The sequence below is a fragment of the Columba livia genome, chromosome 2 (genome assembly GCF_036013475.1).
Source record: "Columba livia isolate bColLiv1 breed racing homer chromosome 2, bColLiv1.pat.W.v2, whole genome shotgun sequence".
NCBI classification, from domain to species: Eukaryota; Metazoa; Chordata; class Aves; order Columbiformes; family Columbidae; genus Columba; species Columba livia.
The window spans coordinates 99,285,003-99,308,719 of NC_088603.1; the positions used below are offsets into that span (position 1 = coordinate 99,285,003).

A 23,717-nucleotide genomic window follows, 5' to 3' on the forward strand; every position below is an offset into this window, starting at 1 on the left:
AAACCAGTCAGGGACTTTTATCCAGGATGTCTGACCCATCGCCTGACAATAATTAGTTCAGGTTAATTACAGTAAATCTGTAGATTTGCAGCCTGAAATCATCTCATCCCCTAAGCTGAACCCTCCAGAGGTTTCTTTTATGAGCTCTGCATCCTAAGGGTGGACTTAAAGTAATGAATTTGTCTCTAATAAGATTCATAGGTTTGTTCCCTAAGCAATGGTGTCAATTATAGAATCTAACACTGATGGCTTATTTTGCTGAAAATAGAGAAATTGAGAGTTTTTAATGAAGCATGCAGGATTTTTAACATTTTTGCTTAACTCTTTGCATTGTCGAAAAGTACAAAAATACAATTATGCAAAATATTGTACCCCTTTCTATGTATTTCTGTGTGTGCCAATAGCTAATTTCCTCCTGCTCCATAATGGAAAAGGTTAATGTAATGACTCTGAGATTTCATTTGGAAATGTTCCAGAAGAGTGTCTGAGTATTTGCTGCACTTAATGGCAGGAAGTAATAAGTGAGGTTATGTATTGGTGAAAAATGTTTCATGTACTGAGAAGATTAATACTGGAGAGAGGCACAGGGGACACAAGCCTGAGGCTTCCTCCTCAATTCTGACACAATATAATATGTCCATACTTGATACGTGCCCTTCTGTAGTTAGCTCTTAATCACTGACAAAGCAGACAGTGAGTCTCTGGGGGACGTGGTATCGGGAGAAGAGAAGGAACCAGGCGCAGGATTCTCCTCCCTCCTACAAATGAGTGGCAGGCACCTCCAACTGGGAACACTGGACCAGATGGTACCAGTACCAGCACCCTATTAACATAGCAAGATAATGCTATAACACCCTTCAAGGGTTTGACTCTGTCCTGTGTATTTCAATATCTGTACTAATTTTTGTCCATAGTTATTGTATTTAGGGTTCCTGGAAGATGAACAACCATGTGACAGCTTTATTTCATCTTTTTATTTCACGTCACATTTATTACTTGTTAAAAATTTGGCATTATTGCATATGAAAGATGTAGCCCTTTCCTTTAATTCAAACTTTTCAAATATACTTTTAATTCAGATCCCATTCCCGTTCTCTGAGTCAGTCCAAGTCACAAAACTATGGTTTCAAGCTTATGAGAAATATATCAAGTCATTTATTTTACTATTTTAATAATTAAAGTATTATTTTGCTTTTAATTGCATTGAAAGAAGAGACAATGCTCCAGGACTCTTGACTCCACTGGAAAGAAATTCTGGAGATTGGACCTGGAAGGGGGTAAATGTGATGGTCAACATCACTGGAAGGGTGGATGCAGCTAAGATGAACAGCGCTTGTACACACACAACAGCTCCTAATATTTAAAACACAACTTACCTGAGCAAGGTAAACCACTCACCCTCCACAAGAGCATGTTCTGCACCCTGTCCAGGGCTTGCACAGGCAGGTGAATGCAGGCCACATGTTTGTTGTGGTTGAGATGGACAAACGACATAGACCAAGTTCTTCCAGGATGAAAGTAGTAGATGCCATTTATTGCCACAAGTGCATTTTTATGCAGTTTTACCAATTCATGTGTCTCTTCACTATTGGTTACAAGTTACAGCACTAACATCTCATTGGCTAATTTTACTGTCATCAGTGTTACTCTTCTACTCCCTTCTCTCTCACAGGTACATCCTTAACATCTCCAGATACTCCTTTACTCCCATCTTTCTCACAGGTAGGCCTTCATATCTTCAAGGCTAATTTCTGTTCCCATGCCCTCCGTCAGGGAATCCACGGACCCACCATAGTCCCACACACATGTTCAGACTTTTCAATCAGCTGTGGTCTGTCTGCAGCCTCAGCTGAGGGGAGAGGGGAGCCCCCATGCTCCTTTGGTTCTTGAGTGCTCAGCTGAGCATAGAAATCACTGTCCCAAAAGGGGACTTTGGGTCAACATGGGCACAGACTGTTGGGCTGGACCTAAGAGACTCATGTTGGGTACACAAGACAGGTGTCAGACTGGACAGGCTGCTGCGTTCACTGGTGGTCTAGGTCACACTGGGAGTAGGGATTGAGGGCTGTGAATTGCCTCGCCCACCACAATTTGGGTTCACCAAATTCTAACTTATTGTTTACTGTCATGCATAATCTTCTGCTGATCTCTGCTCTGAAGGCTGCTTATCTAACAAAGTCTATTTTGATGCACATTGGAAGCAATAAAGGCACCCATTAGGAAGAATAATATTTAGAAGAGGGAGAAAAAATGCATCAGAGATGCAAGATTAAAGAGAACATTCTCTTCTCTAGGTTGAGCACTGATCAGATCCTTGCAGCGACACAATTTAAGCTGGAAGGCGCTGGAGTACTGTATTGGGTTTACATGGCAAGGTTTTGGTAGAAGCGGGGGCTTCAGAGTGGCTTCTGTGAGAAGACACCAGGAGCCACCCCCACGTCAGAGAGCGCCCATTTCAGCTGCCTTCAAGACAGACCCAATGCTGGACAAAGCTGAGCCTATCAGTGATGCTGATGGTGCCTCTGTGATAATGTATTTAAGAAAGGGTAAAAAAGGCTGGACAGCAGCTGTGAGAGAGGAGCAAGAATATGTGAGAAACAGCCCTGTGAGCCCCGAGGGAGAGCAGAAGGAGCATTAGGAGATGCTTCAGGTGCCAGAGCAGAGATTCCCCTGCAGCCCGTGGTGCGGACCATAGTGAGGCCGGCTGTTCTCCTGCAGCCCACGAAGGAGCAGAGACACACCTGCAGCCCATGGAGGACCCCACATTGGAGCATGTGGATGTGCTCCCAAGTCGGAGCAGGCCCCTGTCAGGACCTGTGGCCCATAGAGAGGAGCCATCACAGGGGCAGCTTTTCTGGCAGGACCTGTGACCCCACTGGGGACCCACACTGGAGTAGTCTGTGCCTGCAGGACTGTGCCCCATGGGAAGGACCCATGCCGGAGCTGCTAATGAAAATCTGCAGCCTGGGGAAATGGCCCATGCGGGGGTAGGGAAAGAGTGTGATGAAGAAGAAGTGGCAGACCCTCTGTGTCACTTGTGGGTAGGAGGTGGAGGAATCAGGAGTGAAGTTGAGCCCAGGAAGAAGAGGGGAGAGGAAGCAAGGTGTTTTTACTTTTGTTTTGGCTTTTCACTATCCTTCTGTGGTATTAACTGGCAATAAATTATATTAATTTCCCCAAGTCAAGTCTGTTTCACCTGTGACAGCAATTGCTGAGTGATCTCCCTGTCCCTACCTTGATCCATGAGCTTTTCATTCTGTTTTCTCCCCTTGTTCTGCTGAGGAAGGTGAGTGAGAAAGCAGCTGGGTGAGCATCTGGTGACTATACAGGATCAGCCCACCACAAGCTCCAAGACCTAAACCTTTAATGGAAAAAATACTTGATTTCGTATTTTCCTGACAAGGTCCAGGATCATATTTCTGGAGAAGGAAACCTGTACCCAAAAAAAAGCAAATAGATTGATTACTTATCTCAGATGGCAAATGCTTCAATATCAGCTGCTATTTTTCCCATTTCAGGGCAGAGATCTGCAACTACAAACTGGATGTTGTGAGTATCCACTCTGCTTGAGAGAATAAAGGATCTACACCAGCCTACCTATAAGTCCAGCTGCCCTCTCACTCATTCATGCAAACAAAAACTGTTTCAAGACAAGCAATGGAAGGCTGTTTCTACAGTCTGGCAGCTGGAGCACATCTTAAACAAAGCCTGGACCTGAGACTCGTATTGCTGGGCAGAGGTGAGGATAGGAGGATCATATTAGAAAAGCCTCAATTTTCTTCTGATGTTGAATCAAATTAAAACCCTACGATCTCTCATTTATCTCATAAAACTAAAAAAAAATTGTTCTGCAGGTGGCCCTAGGGACTGACAAGTGGTGTTAATTACTTAGAAAACTATTTTGGCCACCTCCCTGAAAACATTTCCATTACAAAGTTATCAAACACGGGTTTAGTTAGGAAAGGCATATACTGTGCTTGGTTCTGCTAACCCTGCTAACTCAGTGTTGCAACATATTTTTCCACGTAACCACCTCTCCGCCTAGAAAGACCATGGGAAAGCTGAGGTGTGCAGGATATCTGTCTTCTAATCATGTATTGCAGCCAGAACTCTCCTCACTTGGAACCTGTAACCTGTTAATTGCCTTATCCTCATTTATATGATAAGTGGTTCATTTCCTTTATTGTGATTGAATCGCCCCCGATATTACAAGAAAACTGGAGCTGCAGAGAGTGCTTGATTGGATTTCATTGCTGTAGGCCATTTCTTAAACAGGTTACAGGTTGACAAACATAGAAGGAGGATCAATATCCATCCTTTGCCTCATTGACAAGCTAATCTTTTCAGTAAACATTTCATCAGTACCTGCCATTTGTATACATACCTGCCTCATGAGGATGGAGAAAGCTCTGCTTTATAAGGTTTAGGTAACTAATAAATGAAAAGACAAGAATATAAACGTGGTAAATCATCAAGATAGCATTTTTAGGAAAATAGCCTTTCATTGCCTGCAGAATATGACCAAACACGTTTCCAACCATTCTTAATTTTAATTAGGCTGCATTACACTCAGACCTGGTGTCAGCTTCTGTTTCTGTAACTCACCTTGTACCACTCTCTCGGAAAGGTCTGCCTGTCAGCCCGAAATCTCCAGCTGTGTTACAAATTCTTTATAAGACCACACTCACCAGAATTAGAGATATTAAATGAGCTCAGCAAATCTCACAGGGATGCCAAAATGCCCTGCATGGGGCCTGCTTTTCCACTCCAGACTAGATGAGAAGGGCCACCACGCTCAAGAAAGTGACATCCTCCTGTCTCATCAGAGGTAACAGGACTGTTTTGAGTGAGGCGTTAACGAAGCTGGGGCTCTACTAATCACTTAAAACTCATGAGTCATACTCCAGAAGAAAGCTAGAGAGTTATAAGTGTGTTTGGCGACATCTTCTTTTGTTTGCTTCTGTGTCACATGTTGAAATCTCCTTCCCCCACAACTACGTGGGCTGGAAACTGGCATTGTCTCTGACATAAATGAAGGCCAAGATGATCACTATATTTAGGCTTCTCTTGCAGTCCTGCCTATTAGAATTGCATGGCTGAATGACAAATGCTACAAAAACTGGCAATGTTGAATTTTGGTCTAACCCGAGACAGAGCATGAAGACATTCCCTGCAGGGCCTGGGGTGAAAGAAAATGGACAGCAAACATAAAACTCTGAGTTCATAACAAAAGTGAATAATTCTGCTGTTGACACTTTAGCAATTATTACTATCTTCAGTATCAGAAAAGTAGATATTAGTGATGCAAACAGGCTGCAAAGCATGGCAGGTAATCAATTCATTTTACAAGCCCTTCCTCTGCTTCTAGGATCCAAAGCTACTACTAGCCGTAGTAGAGAACTGCGCTATTTCCTCTTGCGGACCTGAAATCCAGCTAGCAGAAGGATGTACCCATGAAAACAGCTCCTTTCCATGCAGATGAGTCTCCCTTTGTTGGTCCAGTCTCAGTCTTTTCACTAAGGCTAATAGCAGCTGCCGTGCTGGTGCAAACTGGCTGTTGGTTCACATGCTACTTTATCTAAGCTGCTTCTGGTCACACTCACAGGACCTGGCATTTCCCTAGATTTAGGCAACTTTAAGGGTTCTAGACCATTTTCATATACAACTGCCAGTGGATGCTAGGATGGGAGACATCACTCCTATGCCGTCATATCAACACATCATATCACATATGATACTGTACCAATGCTGCTTACAGTACATGTTCATTCCTTTTGACATTCTAAATTTGCCATCTTACCAAGTCCTATAAGTCAAGAAATTTCCCTGCAAAAATTTAGGAGGCAAACTGCTTCTTCAATTTCTCACTATCTTTCATGTTTCCATTCTTCTATGACCTAAAGAGGCTCTTTTAAACCACACAGTATTATTTACCAGTCAGATAAACTTTGTAGACAGTAGAAAGTATTAGAAGTGAAGATTATCCCAGTTGTAACTTCACTGACACCACTGAAGTAACATTAGAAATATTCTGGTCCTGCATTTTGCTGGTAAAAGTGGCGGTGATACAACTTTTCAGTGCTTGAAGAATGAGAACAGAGAAAAAGTGGGGCAGTGTAAAGGTCAGGAGAATGCATACACATTTCCTTTTCTTCCCAAGGGAGTCTTTCAGTGTCTTTTAAAATAAATATTAACTCACCGCAACACTTCTCAGATGTCTGTTCTATCATCTATATAGTTTTAGGAAAAGCAAGTGGCAAGAAAGGGCTCACTTAATGTTGAGCAGTCTAGGAGAGGATTTAACATATTTCCAGCACAATGGATACCCTCTCTTCTCATATCAAGCTGTTCCATGTAGGTCTGAGAACGTTTGTTTTCCAGCCTTTCCAATTAGCAGAAGCAGTGTTAGGATACATCTTCTATTTGATGTGCACACTAGAACAGAAATATAATAGGGAGAATATATTCCCATAACCATAGGTTAATTGCTAGTAAATGTTGATCAAGCAGTCTTGGGTATGTTGATTAATGGCCTCAGTGAGCAGCTGAAAAATAGCTGGGCTGTTGGAAGGATCATTAGCAATTTTAACTCTTCAGCTATTGTGATGGGCATAGAGAAACAATTACTAACATTTATAATACATTTCACTGAGTACAGAGGCATACTGAAATGCAAGTTACAGTGAGGCAAAAACAATCACCGAGGTTTTATTGTGTTCATTTTTATAGAAGTTTACAAGACAGAGAGAGGCAAGAATTTTTTTTCTTCTTTTGGACACATTCTCGATAAATGCATGGGAGATTTTTTACATAAACATAAATACTCAGTTCTGCTCATTAGCCGTATTCTTGGAAAATGGAGAGGGACAGAGATGGTGTGTGAAAGGTAACATGCCAGTAAACAGACCCCATTTTAGCTTGTAGTGTCACAGCAATATTAAGCTGTGGCTTGCGACAGCACAAAGCCTGCAGTCCAGGGACTGAAGAAAAGAATGATGAGCTTTCATGCTGCCTCTGATCTTTCAAAGCTCTGAATACCATAGCCTCCCTCAGAGCATCCAGGAGACCATGGTGCTTGTGGGAATTCATTACAATACCTCTTCTTACCCAGACTGACTGCAGACCCTGGCGATGCTACAGTGTCTATTGCTGTTCCAGGGAGGGGATCTCTCACCAGTCAGAAGAAAGGATTTCAAAGCTCTTATAGATCACTGCAGGATATTTACACCACATAAAACCAAGGCAACAATCTCATCGTCAGGCTTCGGACAGCCACCCAGCTCCACAAATGTGGTCATAAATTGCCTTATTCTAACTTAGTCCTCAGAAAAGAAGGAGAGCATCACCTTCAGCCTGACTCTTCATGAAGCTTCTACAGTCTAGAGCACAGCTTCATGAATATCTGAAGGACTGCACCCTGGAGGGTTGGAGCTGAGCTGAGCTAAGAAAAAAGTTCATAGAAACACACCTACATATACAGCAGTGAACACTGCTTCATTCAGGTGTAAAGCAGCCTCCAGAAATTACGGTCACATTCCCCGAAACTATGTACCTTTCAGCTGTGTGGTAGGAAGGGCATATTGGTACACAGGTCTGCCAAAATCAACTCTGCATTGCTGAATGCTCTTTCTGGCTCTAACTGAGAGTCCTCAACTTGGTTCAGGTGCAGTTGGGGCATCTCCTCAGTCTGCTCCACTGCATGAGCCAGATGTGCACAGAATGATCCTTTGCAGTTTTGCTGATACTTTTTTCAATCCTGACATGTTCTTTTGGCCCTCACCCACCTTCAGCCCCGGGAATTTCTCAATAACTTCTGTCTAGTGTAAGGGTGATACACACGAACAGCCATTGCTGCCTCCTAGACCATCACTTGGTAGCCCCTGGTTTAGGATAGAAGCACCATATAAAACCTTTACAAAGCATTTATAGTGCTCAGAGCCCTCTCTTCCCGCCCACTCTTCTGTGCTAGCTCAGATGAACTCGTGTCACCTACCTTCAGAGACTTCATCACCCATATTAGCATTCAAATCCCAGGAGGAGAAAATAAAACAATCCTGAGCTGCAGGAGAAAAAAAGATGGTAAGGAGCTGAAGGCTATAACTGGCTGGTAATGAGACAAGTTCAATTGTAGCAGGCTTCTGGAAAGCTCATCAAGAACAATCCCTCACATGGTTTCAGAAAATATGCAACAGGAAATTACAGCCTGAAGGCACTGTGTTCACTAGCAATTCCCTACCAAGAAAGGGAGAGAGACAACAAACCAAAATAATTGAATAAGACTCTTTGAGCTTTATATGCAAGCTCTGCACTTGCCAAGGGAAGCGGGCAAGCAGCCAAAAGGGACACAATATATCACTAATTATAAAATATAGGAGAGAAATAGCCTGCTTGTTGGAGAAACAATTCATGTAAAGCTTTCTCTGTACCTTCTAGTGCAGATGCTGTTAGCACTGGCAGCATTCAGTAAAAGCACATTTTCCACAATGTAACTCTGGAGTGAGGCATTTGGTAATGTACCTATGACAGAAGGACAGGGGGAAAAAAACCCTCCCATTGTTCCTAAACTGGCACAGCTTTTGTATTGACACTTCTAAGAGACAGCCTGTGCACGAAGAATGCAAGACACTGTAAGCTATTTGTTTCTTGAAAAAAACGTGTGGGATAGAGAGCTGTATGCAGTCATTTGCCACAGTCATGAGGCACATGAACCCCTTCTCGGCAACACCCCACTAATAGCCACCACACTATTGCAGGGGATTTCTTCTCTGCTTTGCAGAAAGCCTAAGTAAATGTGGAGGGATGAAGAAAAGTGGAGGCAGCAGGAGAGGGGAAGCCCTCTACATCCCTTGTGTGGCCAGGCAAGACATGACCTCTTCTTAGATGGCAGAAAGCGCTGCGGATCCAGAGGGCATATGGCCAAGCCCCTCTGAAGCAGACTTCCAGCCCCAGTTCCCCCTGGAACTGTGGCCACAGATCTCGTCTTCTGACTTCTTCCACTCCCAACACCTTTATAGGCACCAGTCAGTACAGTTACAGGCATCCAGCACCTTCTCTCTGTGACCAAGGCCAGTGAGGATATTTAACTACTGTACTATGAAACAACATTGACAACTGTATCAGCCAGGACGCTTTCATAAATGCAAGCTTTGCAGATCATAAAATTCCTCGTTATTGTTTTGTTTTCTGGGGCTGATGTTTAATATGAACTTTGGATGTAGGTGTGGATAGAGCAGCAGCCCCGAAGCTGCAGAGTTCGAGGCAGTTCCTGGTGTAAACACTGGGCTTTCCAGAACAGAACAGCATAGAACATAAATCACAGAATCACAGAATGTTAGGGACTGGAAGGGACCATGAAAGATCATCTAGTCCAATCCCCGTGCCAGAGCAGGAACACCCACCTAGATGAGGTTACACAGGAAAGCGTCCAGGCGGGTTTTGAATGTCTCCAGAGAAGGAGACTCCACAACCTCCCTGGGCAGCCTGTTCCAGTGCTCTAGCACCCTCACTGAGAAGAAGTTTCTTCTCATATTTAAATGGAACCTCCTCTGTTCCAGTTTATACCCATTACCCCTTGTCCTATCGTTGGTTGTCACTGAGAAGAGCCTGGCTTCATCCTCGTGACACTCACCCTTTATATATTTACAAACATTGATGAGGTCACCCCTCAGTCTCCTCTTCTCCAAGCTAAAGAGACCCAGCTCCCTCAGCCTTTCCTCATAAGGGAGATGCTCCACTCCATCAATCATCTTTGTTGCCCTGCACTGGACTCTCTCAAGCAGCTCTCTGTCCTTCTTGAACCACTCGTTCCCATCACTTTACCTCACTTTGTACAAGCTCAGCTAAAAACCTTCCAAATTACATTTGCAGATGAATTAATGCAGCAAAAAGAATCCAAACCCAGCCCGTGTTTATTCTGCTCAGCTCTGGGATAATTTTTTTTAATACATTCAATAACCCAGCCGCGGGATTAAGGACATTTAAAATTACTCTTAGAGCCAAAGCTAAGGGGGCACAGACGTCATGGCACGGCAGAGCCCGGGGGTCGGTGGGCGCACGGAGGTCGGTGCCGGCTGCGGGCGGGAACCGCGGAGCGACGCTGCCACCTGCCGCCCGCTGCCGCCGCTGGGCCCGGGCTGGCGGGCATCGGCCTCCCGGGGAACTGCCGGCCCTCCGCGGGGATTTCCAGGCCACCCTCGGGAAGGGCAAAGCCTGCTCAAGGTTGGCATTCAAGCCCAAAGGTTTTGGCAGGCGATCAGGAAATAAAGAAAAAACAAAACAAAACAAAACACGAAGCTGGGAGGAGTGGCTGACACGCCAGAAGGCTGTGCTGCCATCCAGCGAGACCTGGACAGGCTGGAGAGTTGGGCGGGGAAAAACTTTATGAAATAAAACAAGGGAAAGTGTAGAGTCTTGCATCTGGGCAGGAACAACCCCAGGTTCCAGTATAAATTGGGGAACAACCTGTTAGAGAGCAGTGTAAGGGAAAGTGACCTGGGGGTCGTGGTGGACAGCAGGATGACCATGAGCCAGCACTGTGCCCTTGTGGCCAGGAAGGCCAATGGCATCCTGGGGTGTATTAGAAGGGGGTTGGTTAGTAGGTCAAGAGAGGTTCTCCTGCCCCCTACTCTGCCTTGGTGAGACCGCACCTGGAATATTGTGTCCAGTTCTGGGCCCCTCAGTTCATGAAGAGCAGGGAACTGCTGGAGAGAGTCCAGCGCAGGGCAACAAAGATGATTAAGGGAGTGGAGCATCTCCATCTCTGCAGAAGGGCTGAGGGAGCTGGGTCTCTTTAGCTTGGAGAAGAGGAGACTGACGGGTGACCTCATTAATGTTTATAAATATATAAAGGGTGAGTGTCACGAGGATGGACCCAGGCTCTTCTCAGTGACAACCAATGATAAGACAAGGGGCAATGAGTATAAACTGGAACACAGGAGGTTCCATTTAAATTTGAGAAGAAACTTCTTCACAGTGAGGGTGCCAGAGCACTGGAACAGGCTGCCCAACGGTGTTGTGGAGTCTCCTTCTCTGGAGACATTCAAAACCAGCCTGGATGCCTTCCTGTGTAACCCCATCTAGGTGTTCCTGCTCTGGTGGGGGGACTGGACCAGATGATCTTTCATGGTCCCTTCCAATCCCTAACATTCTGCAATTCTGTGAAGTCTCTGCTGAAACCTCTGGGATGAAGCAGAAGTGGCGGAAAGACCCCGATGAAAACTTGTCAGATACCCCACATGTGTGACAGCAGAACAATCGCCACTGTTTCTTCTCCTTCTAGCACACACCACATTAGTCATATATTACAGCTGTGTCTGCCTTAAGGGAGAGAGGGGGTATTTAATGTCTTGGCATTTGTTATTTTGAGCCTGCAAGATCCTGCCCCTGGGCTTTACAGGCTCCATGATCCTTGCAGCAGGAGTATCAGGTGTGGGACCAAAGACTGGGTTTCGCAAATGCTCCACCTCTCCTCGCAGCTAACCTGCTAACTTGGCACTAAAGTGTGAGGAAGAAAGGGGAGACCACAGCCCTACAGAGACAACTGAGGGCAAAGGGTTCTTATTATCTCCAAAACAATGGACACCCAGCTAGACTTCCCTCCTGAGACATCAGTGAGCACCCTTGGCTTGATGGATAGGGAAGAAGTTTTTCTGAAAGCTCACAGCCTTTTGCCCTATGAACCCTGATTATGAATTGTGATGACCTCTGAGCACAGCTTTGTCCAGGTAGGCTGACCCCAGCCATTGCAGATTAGCAGGCTCTGCATCCTGGCCGTGTTTTAATGGGCTCTTGCTCTCCACAGGCCTCTTTACAGCTTTTCCTAGGTTGCTGTCATAAATAAGGTCTCAGATTCTAGTCTATGTGTTGTCCATACAACCTGTGTCTGCCTTTTCTGTGTTACCTCTTTACAGTTCACCTGATATAACTAAAAGCCAACTGCAATTCATTGCATCGGTGACAAGATTCTTGCAATCCTGTGTCTTGCTCAGTATCCTCCTAGAGAAGAGAGACAGAGGGATTAATTTTTGAGCAAAAGGGAATAACTCAAAACTTCTTGTTAGAGGATGTGTAGAACCCTGACAGCACTGCTCACGAAAGTTAACCAGCTCAGAAAAGGAACCTTGTCAAGTAGATTTACAGTGGCTGCTACTCAGCTGGAAGACCCTACTCTCTGTGAAGGAGCAGAGGAACTAGGGGGAGGAGTGCAGCAAAGGGGGGGTCACTCAGTCCCTAGACCACTGTTTTGGGCACACAGGAGCACAGGGATGGCTCTCCTTCCAGACAGGTGGCCAGGGCACTCACTGCCAGAGCACGTCTCCCGAAACGGGGAAGGGGAAGCTAAACCCAGGCACTGCTGGAGACTCTCAGGCCCTCCTTGGCTTTCAGCATTTATTCAGAAAGGGCTTCCTTAGCAGCTTGAAGCAGCAGATTATTTTCTGGCTTGTGACTTGCTTCGTGCTGGTCATATAGGAAAGCCTAGTGCAACTCCTGTTCTGTGTTCCTGCCACAAGAAATGGCCACAGTCTGGTGTGCAGAGCTCAGGGGAGCAGCAATTAAGCCATGATATCCCCCAGAGTGCTAAAGAGAGAGCTGAAAAACACTAGAACTCAGTCCCACCATCTCCTTCTGCTATGGTTTGGGAAAGGTTGTACAAGGATGCAACAGCTCACTGTGAGCCAGAGGACAGGTTTTTTTGGTCTTTAGGTTGTTTAAAGTAGACAGAAATGATGATGTAATTTTCAAATTTTACTTTCCTACCGTGTAATAACTGAAAGCAGCTTACCCCTGACTTTTTCCTGTCTTCTCTTTAGAAATGCAGTTTTCTGAGGCTTCTAGTGCCAGGTTCAAGAAGGAGAGAGGTGGCTTTGGCTCACTGGATTTCTTTGTGCCATCTCAAGTCCCTTTTCCACCCTGCTTGGGGTCAAACAGCCTCCAGTTGCTGTCTTACACACAGTCCTTCCATCACAAAGCCTCTGGAGAAGATGTGGCATTGCCATGTACCACGACCACAAGGCCAGCAGCATCGTTGTTTGTAGTCAACAGATCAGGAGAGTCTGTGGCTTTGCTCACTTTACCTGTATGCCGGGCTTTCTAATATAGATCAAAACAACCATCACACACAGGGGCAAACTAAATGCCAGTGACCTCAGTTGAAGTCATACCTGGCTGTTTTGCAACTGGCTGCTTGGACATTACAGGAACTTAAGAAAACAGATGCTGAAAAAACAGCTCAAATTAGCATTAAAATGAGTCACGTGGTAAAGTGTCTTTAAATACTGAATTAGACAGAGAAAAGAAAAAAAGACTGTCAAAGTCAGAGATAAGCACAAAAGCTAAAAACATTATTAGGGCATGTGTGACACTGCAAAAGCTTGCATGTCAGCAGTCCACCAGCCTAACATGACTCCTCTGCAGGCCGCCCAATCAAGTCAACCACTTCATTGGAGACAAATCCTCCAAGTTAAAGCTGGAGACAAATAGAGTGGCTGAGCTCCCCAGAAGCGAAGCATCTCCATGTACAGCTTGCAAGACTTGTCGCCCATGGATTTCTTCTTATTATTGTTCATATGATGTGGCTTTCTCTCTGATCTGTGGTTTTCTAACAGTTCTTCTACCAGTTCTCAATGTCATCTTCCACTTTTTGGAGGACTTACTGCCTAGGTTTTGTCCTTTGGGGAAGATGGAGGAAAGCTGGCAAATTAAAATCTGTTCATGCAGGTTTCCCTTTTTAGAACTTTTAAAAATTCTTCCCTAAATGCTTTGTTATTATTTAACCCAGAAGACTGGAAATGAAGCCTCAGACCAGCCAGAATTCCTCATCTTCCTCCTGCTGCAAAAAGACCTTAGAAACCACCTGCAGGCCTCTCAAGATTTTTCTCTGGTATCAGAGCTGTCAGATCAGCCTTTTCTTTATTACCAGGGCAAATGTGACTTTTTTGTATACAACCCTGGCTGAGAAAGCTCTTAAACATCTTGTTCTGCTCTAACATGATTCGAAATAACCTTTCTTTGCCACCTCCCAAACTCCACAGCTCTCCAAGATGTGCTGGAGAGTGGAGCAATACACCTACACAGTCTTTTAATAAAGACGGTTGGTAAGTCAGGTTTCAGTGTACATTTCCCAAAAATCATATGGCTTCTGAGTCACATCAGCAGCATTTCCCTTCTCTTTGCATTTGGACTCCTACACACACTGTGGTTCACTACGCAGTCAGAGTTCATTTACAGAAGGCATCAACATCATGATCTTGGGTCATGAAACATTAAATTAACAGGTTTTTTTTCATTGTTACAATCATACTTATCTGCATGGACTCTCTGTGGAGTGCCTGAAGTGTGCATTGGGTCTATCTGAGTGTCTTTGTACTTCTTCCATGTCTCATTACTTCTAATGCTCCCTCAAAATGCTCTGTCTAAAAAGCTGTGGAAGTTCACTTTGCCACTATCATTTTAAACAAAGATAACCACTAGTACTTTTGGGTGTTCCCAGGTGTTTCTGAGATTAAGAAGAACTAAGTGGCAGCAGAGAAAAAAGTCTGACTTAACTTGAGTAGGATATATACAGTTTTACATCAAACACTCAATGTATTATAGGGCCAGTAGCAGCAATGTCATAATGAAAAAATATGAGTATTTTAATACCATTGATTCATTTAACATCAGCTTTTACTTTTCTATTGGTTGCAGCAAGCCTGTGTTGCTTTTTATGTTTCGAAAGGCCTGTTTTAATTCTTGGGGATGATAATGCACTGCACATAAAACATCAGCCTGTTTGGAGATGTAACATTTGCCAGCTGAGGGTTGAAGAGAGGAAGGTCCTGAGGCTGCAGTTGCTGGAACACACACGTCTGAGTGGGGGTTGAGTGGATTGTCTTTACCAAGAACATGTCAACCGAGAGAGGGAACAGCAGAAACAAAACCAGATACAAAGCAGGAGTTCAACAGAAAAAAGAGAAAACGCCTCTTCAGCTCCAGCTTTGAGTGTTACTTCAATCTTTATATAAAGGGATGATGTACGATCTGCTGTATGATTTATCATTTCTTAGAAGATCTTTCTTTCCTGGGCTAGAATGCTCCATGTTGCAAAAGTAATAACGTCATATGTTAATGCCCTGGAAATAAAATTTGAAGATTATTCAACAAAGACTCGGGTAACAGCAAAGGCTTGAGTAATTAATATTAAAAAATATTTAATTTTCAGATGTTCATTATATGTGTTAAATTCTTGGTTGCAGCAAATAGAGTGTAATGTACGGCATCACAGTGACATATAATCAAGCCATAACAGTGCAGTTTATTACAACTGTGTAAACAAAAGGAAGTATTTCTGTAATGGCACCCTTCATGAACCAAATTCTGGCATAGAGAATCTCAGCAGAAGACAAAATAAACATTTACAAACAAAGAAAACCCCAAATTAAAGCACAGTATAGGAACTTGGCCAAAATGGCCCAATCCACATTTCATAAGAGAAAACAAGTGTCATCAGAATTTTTGCTTGCTTGCTTTTAAGGAAATTTAATCAGAAATTTTCAGGGCATCAGTCCAGCATGTGAAGTATTTTTATTGTTATTGAATGATATGAACAAAGAGTAACCATCTCTGAATTATGACCATGTGAATAACTACCCCTGTGACATTATTAAAGGAGACAAAAGATTACTTGGGAATGTCATTGGCTGCATAATATGACACCTGCAGAAGATATTCCCTAGGAAATGAAAAAAAAGTTATTGAGAAGTAAAATCTAACATGCTCCAACAAAGAAACTTTTTTTTGTGCTTAAGTCTCTAAGAGAAAAAGTAGTTATCTTGCTTTCCTGTAACAGAAGTAAACATTTTGATTATACAATAATGTACATAATGTAAACTGTAACATGGGTTTGAACTTGAAACAGCACTCATCTCAAATAGCTTTTAAATATTAGCACCTAAACTGTAACACTGGGATTTAAACAATTTTAGTAGCTCTTGGGTCATGCATTAGTTATGGCTTGCTTGACGGATACAATTTTGTGAGAAATGTTTTAGTGTTCCATGAGATGCTTTTAATAAAACCACATTAGGTCTGAATGCCACTACATTCTACATGTGCCCCTTTCACATGGGAAGTTTTGCATATGGTCCATCTGCAGAGAGAAGGCCTCACAGTAGGAGGAGGTATAGATAGAGCATAGAAATCTACAGTTATTAAAAAATACTGGAAAACTGGCAGTACATGATATAATTACAAGCTGGTATCTTCAGTTTACAGAAAGCTATAAATTTGCTTGTCTAAAAAGAGACATCCAACATGTGCTTACTCACATGCTGACACAGAGTTCATGCAAACTATAAAAAAAACCCACCTTATACATTTTACCCTTCAGAAATGCTGCATATACTTCACCCTCAAATAAACTGAAACTCCCTCAGAAACAAGAGGGATCTAATGTGCAGACCGACTCAAGCAACATGTAATTGCTCCGTCTATAATGACAAGTGAACCACAGCATCAAACAAGAAATTTCATTGAATCGTACTTCATCTCAAACATTGTTAAGTCCAAATCCAGGTTCATTTGTCATTAAACAATAAGACTACCTTTGGGGAAAAAAAAAAAAAAAGTTATTTTCTTGGAGGAAGGACATTTTCTTCATAATAGCCTGGATTTACTACATTTCCAGCTGGATCATATCTAGCCACCACAAACGTTGAGCCATCACTAGCAGATGCTTTTCCAACTCCCATCTTTTTTGTGTTCTTCCAAACCATTGCTGTGAAGTGACCTGAAGAGAGAGAAACGTACGCATTCATCTTAGGTACTAAACCTATGACATGCCCTTTAATATGTTGAGGGGCTGAAAGAAAACAATACAAAACTGCTTATTTCTCCAACAGGTGAACAAGCTAAGGACATGAAAAGTAAACTACATCTGGCATTTTGTCTTGAAAAAGTCTTATCTGATCTGGTTCCACACTGCTATTCCCAGCTCCACATCCTATATCCAGATAAGAATACCTATGAAGAGAATCATGAAAGAAGTAGTTTTATGAATATCTGATATGAAATTTGACAAAGGAGTCATGCTCTTCACTCCCTCCAGCGTGAACAGCAGTTCTGACAGAGATGATTGTTCATTCGCTTTGACCATCTCATACTCCCCCATGTGCCTGCATACACAACTATTCAAAGTAACACTGTGGCTTCTTCTGCCTAGTTGCAATAGTCACCCCTGCATTGTGCTGCTCCATCAGTTGTGCTCTCTATGCACAGACAGACCCCAGGGGAAAAAAACATTATTTTCTTCATCTGAAACCAGCTTGGGTATATCTGTTGCTTGAACACTATTCAAGGAACAATGTTTTATGTTCCTTCAACACCAGATTGTCACTATGCAGTCAATGGACTCTGAATGATCTCCAAATTATATCTGAAGTGATCTCTATGATTGGAGTGATATAACCGGGTAGAAGACCCATGTTGATGTAGACAACAACATAGTACATTTAGTAAGACACCTATATGATTCTAATGTAGTATTTTCTACAAATGAATTTCCCTTAAAAATAAGTCACCTTTTAAAAATTTTGGAGCCAGAAGAAAAATACAGTACTAAAAAGCCCCCACAAATTTTACTTACTTCCTCATTTCTTAGTTTTCTTTTATCCTTTTGTGAGTTTTTTACATAAAACTTTTAGGAAATTCTGGTATTTTTTCTGATTTTTTTTCTAACAAATAAAGGTAGTTTTTTGAAAAATACCAAAATGAGTTGGCTAGCCAATTTCTTAAAATAAAAGTTGTGTTACTGAAGAAACAGTGCCCAGTCTCAACTCACCTGTCCCAGAAGAAAACCCTGGGTTTTGAAAGCTGTAATTTTTTATTTCACTGTACCATCTGTCAGCTACATCCTTCCCTGAAAGACAAAAGAAAGCTGCTGTGAAATCATGACATAAACACAGAAGTGTAGGTCACTCACAGCCTGGCCAACAAGATCTTCTGTTAGCAGCTGACAAGGACTTCTAGGAACACGGAGAAACAGTCTCACCTGGAAGGACAGAGATGATAAAGAGCACTGTACTATCACCAACAGATCAAGAAACAGGACCATCCACCAATTCTTGTCTGCAGTTAAAACTTTACAAGGTTGAAGTTAGAAAAACCTTCGGACAAGAGAGATCTGTGTGGTGCAGTATTTGGATCAAGATGGGGCAGAAATCCCTTTAGTCCTCAAAGAAACCATCTGGCAATTTAACACGTGGAGTTTATTCTATATTTTTTTCTGCCCACAACCTTCTGTAACTTTCATCCTGGAAGGCAGTGAAGACACATCACCCTCATCTTGGATGACTGTGCCTGTCATTAGGCTTCTACATATGGCTTTCACCAGCTCCTCCCTCTTGGAATGTGTTTGAGAAGACTTAAGCGAGCTTTGCCAGATTTTCTGAGGGCACAGGGACCTTTTCTACAGAGAGGCCTCTCACCTGTGGATGCAGGTGTGTGAAGATATCCCCTTACAGCTGCAAGCAAATCAAAGAAAAATGACACTTCCGACATCCTCTAGTTTTCTGCGTTCTCATCAGTATGTGGCACTTTAAATTTCTGAGTGCATTTATTTTTAGTAGATCTTACTTAGCACTTGAGCAATTGTCAATGTCCACTTAGAGGCACTCTAACTCAGGGTACTACAGTCAGACACCTCAAATATATGTCTTGGCCCTGCCGCTGTGTCCTTCCGTCCAGCACCAGCTCATCTCAGCAAAGGCTTTCACTGACCACAGCTGTGTGAGGACGATGACCATGGCCAGTGCTGTTAGCACTACATGTCTGTGGGTCTCTAAGGCTGATGTTTGCCAAATACATAATTAATTGAACAATTAAGGAACCCCATAGAAAGGAGCAGATTCTGATAATCTGCAGTGGACCTGGTGGAGCAGACAGCACAGGGGGCAGGAGCTCAGATCAGAACTTGCAGATGCTATGCACTCAAAAGCCAAATGTTGCTTCTTTTCCACTAGTAGCTGTTAGGAAATTCTTGTGTCAAACATTGCTCAGGGCGGGGGGAAGAAGGCAGGTTTTTCCCTGAGCTAATCAATAATGAAATTTCTGCTTAGCATTCCAGGACGTATAACGCAAGGCCAGTTGATTTCATAGCAAGCTGCCAGTGCTGCCAAGCCTACCGTCATGAAGAACGCTGGTCCCTGATGGAGTGCTGGCTGCAGAACAGAAATGACTCATGTTTTGCTGTTTTGCGGAAAAAAGTCTTGGACTCGCACTGTTTTAGAAGTCAGACACTGCACCGTTAGCTTCTTGAAACTTTGGTTGCTCATGAGTGCAGTCAGCTAAAAGGACAGTGGTGGTAGCCTGGCAAGCTGCCCTGTCAGAGCTGTCACTGAAAAGGAAATATTGAAGGAAATGCCATCTCTTGAGAGGCTGGTTAACTGAAAGTACTATGAACTGATCTATGCCACACTGCTTGTTAGGAATGGTGCTCTCTTAGTAGAGTCAATTTACATTTTTTACATAAAAACACAGCAAAACCTCTCTTGCTTCCCAAAGTAAATGTTTCGGGAGTAACATTAGGTTCCTTCCTTCCCTGCTCTCCTTGTGCCAAACAACAAACCCTGCAGACCTGTTTTACCACTGAAGTGAAAAACTTCATCTGTTACTCACACAAAAGCTAAAATGAAGACTGAAAAAAGTGCAAAGAGCACCCCTCATGCAATACAAGGGGAAAAGAAAAAGCACATAGTTTAAAAAAAAAAAAAAAAGGAAAACCCAAGCAGATCATCCCATCCTACCCTAGACTTCAATGCTATGAAGGATTTAGATGTGTTTGTGGCAAGCTGGGGAGAACAGAAATGCGGAATGTGACTGCAGACATGTCAGATATTATGAAGCACATGTATTTTACGTGTACAAGCGCTTAAGTAACCATACTGTGTAAGCAGCATTTTTACAGATGTAGGACTGCACTCCCACTGCTACCAGCACTTCATTCCCTCAATAAATCAGTGTGACATAGCATAAAGAGTAGCTCAAGACAATGCCAACCCCACTCAGCTTACTGTAGCTCTAAGAAGTGAACCTAGGCTCCACGTGACAAGAACTTAAAACCTCCATGGTGGAAACACTGCAAGACACATGGAAGTTTTGACAAACACAGTATCTCTTGATATTTTTTAAATTTATTTGAAGAATATAATCATGTGAAAATTTGATAACTCTCTAACTCCAGGGAGATGGCAATGCTACCAGGTAAGAATACTTCAGTCCTGTTCATGAAAGACAATGAGCAGAGCTGTGTAGCACAATCTGATGTCTTAATTCACAGCCTTCGTGGATAAGAGTTTGGAACTTACTGCAGCCAGGCAGTAAAAGCCTAGAAACTGATAAACAAGCTCTGTTTATTCATGTTCAGGATCGGGTTATCATTATATGGCATTGGTGTCATACTCCTTGAATTAAAAGTGTCATTGCATCATAGGCTGCGAGAAATTAAACACTGATTTGTTCCTGGCAAAAGAGAAGGTGACTAAAGGACTGGGCAACTTTTAGACACACTGTGTCTTGAAATCATGTTGAAGTGGCCTGGAAGTGAACAGAATGAACTGCGTCTGTCAAATGCCACAGGAGTCAAGGGTGGTCCTAAGTATGAGTCATTACCACATGAGAAGACAGGTAGGTACCTGGTGATTAAATGTGCTCTCTTTCCTCTGAAATACTTTTCTTCTGATTCCTTGCCCCTTGGAGAGAAGTAGACAATGCAGTGGTGGGACACAAAACCAACCAGTGTTGAAAGCGACAGCTGATACATGGGGGACTGAGGAAAACCCCTGTTCTGAGCCCACTGATACCTGGGCCTGCAGAAAACGAACTGAGAACAGCACAGGGGTCATCAGAGCACCAAGACAATCTGCTTCAGCAGCAACTTGCATCCTCAAACTTGCTGGTTCAGAGAACTGACCAGTTTTTCCATGTAAAATAATTACAGAATAAGTGATGCAGTTATATTTAGTGTCTGTTTCCCTTGCATTTCTATTTTTCATTGAAAACAGCTCCCATGCCCCGCAAAGCCCCCAGAACAGGGTTTGCTTGCTGTTCAAAGTGTGTATCAGTCAGATAGAAAGAACACAGAAATCTCACTCCCACCCCTTATTCCCAACTATGGCAGAAATTACCATTTACTTCTATCAAAAAGCCTGCAGATCTGTCCTACAGTCAGGGCTGCAGCTTCTCTTCTGTAGCTCCACTTGCAGAACCAATTAGTGTACTGTGTTTTTTTAAAGTATCCTTCCTGTTTGCATTGCTGTAAACCACATTCACGGTTTCAACACTTTTTCTATGGAAACACGGTTTGACTCCACCCTTTTCCTAGTGATAGCTGACGGATGACCTGCTCGGTTAGACTTACTAGATGCTTATTTTGGAACAGGCTGAACTTCACACTGAGTTTCGCCAGTACCGCAACTCTCTGTACGTATCTACATTGCACAAAAACTTGATGCAACAATCCTTGAATTAGTGCCCAAGTATAGTTCTGCCCAAGACTAGGCTCAGAATCACCATAGTGATTTTATTTTATTTACCCAAGCTATGACCTAGTAGCACGGCCACCATTACTGTGCTTCAAGCTGCCTCATGTGGTCAGAGAACTGACCATAGGACGTCAGTCCAAACATAGGACTAACAGAGCTGGTGTGAAGTTCTTCTGCCGATACCACTCTCTGAAATGCAGAGATAAAAGGGGCTGCTGCATGTAAAGTGGTGTCAGTACTTTTTCCTGACCATGCCCTGCATTTGATCACTTGTCCTGTTGTCTTACTACATTTCATTTCTAACTGTTCTCCTGGGTGAGGAGCTCTATTCTGTATGGATGTGTGGGGGAGTTTAAGTGCCAACAACTGCGATCTGACCAAGGGTTGCAGGGACCTGGGTGCCTGCATTGCCAGCAACTGGAGCACCAGCACAGGTGCAAGTGTGTGAGCAACAGAATCATAGAACAGTTTAGGTTGGAAGGGACCTACAAAGATCATCTAGTCCAATCCCCTGCCATGAGCAGGGACATCTGCAACTAGATCAGGTTGCTCAGAGCCCCATCCAGCCCAGCCTTGAATGTTTCCAGACATCAGGCATCAACCACCTCTCTGGGCAACCTGTGCCAGTGTTTCATCACCCCCATTGTAAAAAATTTCTTACTCATGTCTAGCCTGAACCTCTGCTCATGTAGTTTAAAACCATTATCCCTTTTCCCGTTGTAACACACTCTTCCAAAAAGTGCAAGCTGGATTAGGAAGAGTCACTACAGGAGTGTATGGCTGACACAGGGAGAAGGAGGCGTCCTGGCTGATGGCCAGAGAGCTGAGTGCACAAGAGACTCTGTACCAGCAACCGGAGTGCAAATGCAGCCTCAGGGGTTTGTATGTTCAGGTGCCAGTAGACACTGGGATCCACAGGCAGCTACTGGGCAGACTGAGTGTCTGAGCCCAGCTGCTGCAAGGATGCACACTGGAATTTTATATGTATGTATTTCAGTAATGGAAATAAGTATATATATTTGATGTTATGAAAATATAAATTTTATACAGATATCTTAAAACCCTTTACTGGAAAAAATATTTTTCTATTATTTTATTCATATATATTCATATATATTCCATATTCCAATGATGGAATATATATGAATATTCACTTCATTGTGATCAGCTAGAAAGGGGAACAAGATAAGGGCACTGATGCTGTTCATGTGAATGCTGACTGCCTCGGCCTGGGCTGATCTGTGTGGCCACCTGCATATATATGCATGTACATGTTGTACATGTGTATTCTCAGGTGTGCACACACAAATATACTCTCAGCCTCACTACTGGGAGGCACAAAGCTGTGGCAGCCCTATTACTGTATTCAGCTTCCTCTTCTAACACTTAATTTCTCTAGGCCTTGCCTTAGTGTTTCTCTCCACACCAAAGAGTGCTTAAATCCTCAAGTAATCCCACTGAGTAAGTTGCCAAAAACATTCTAATAAAATCACACAGGACTTATTTCTGTGCAGGAATGGATAGCACATCTACTTAAAAGCAAGGTACCCTAAACCTCAGAATTCTCCTCGAATGTTTTTCTAGCTTTTGTTATCACAAACTTCCTTCCAGCAGTCTGAGGGGAAAGAAGGTAGAGGTAGGTTTAAATTTACCTCAGAAATAAAATATCTACCTATATTGAAGTAATACTAATGGTTTTATGAAATATCTACCTAGACTGAAATCATACTAATAGTTTTAGGAAGTAATCCTCTACTCCCAGCATGCCTCATGCAGGTCATTATTTTATTTTACTTTGTTTTGTTTAACAGTACTGTGTAAGCCTGATGTCAGACAGCAAGAGATGCATCAAGGCAAGCTCTCAGTCAGAGCATGGTCCTGCAGGGCCGGGGTAGAGGGTGTCTGTGCCGCTTTGCCTGCTAGTCCTGATTTATCTATACCCAGACCCAGGTTCCCCTAATAACACATGACAACATACATGACAATGTACAGTGAGTTTCTCTTACGAACTCTCTAGAGTTCATTAGCTGCTGTGTTTTCACAGGTGTCATGGCACGTTCTTCACGACCACACCAGCCATCCCAACCAGAATTTAGTCATCCAGTGCTTGCCTTCAGCCTCTTGAGAGATGAGGAATGAGACGAGGCATCCTGAGAAGCCTGACAAACTACAGCTGCCAAGGCATGCTGCGGTCTCTCGCAT

General features: G+C 43.2%; 1 protein-coding gene across 1 annotated transcript in view; it reads right to left on the bottom strand.

Annotated features, from left to right (window-relative positions):
* Positions 1-15,163: 15,163 nt before the first annotated feature.
* The window catches only part of GLIPR2 (GLI pathogenesis related 2), a 29,925-nt gene continuing 21,371 nt past the window's right edge, over positions 15,164-23,717 (bottom strand). Inside the window, exons 4-5 of the mRNA XM_005509818.4 lie at positions 17,816-17,893; positions 15,164-16,765 (exon numbers count right to left, since the gene is read on the bottom strand). Of these exons, the coding sequence (XP_005509875.1) occupies positions 16,605-16,765; positions 17,816-17,893 (239 nt within the window). The 3' untranslated portion in view covers positions 15,164-16,604. The remainder of the gene's footprint in view (positions 16,766-17,815; positions 17,894-23,717) is intronic.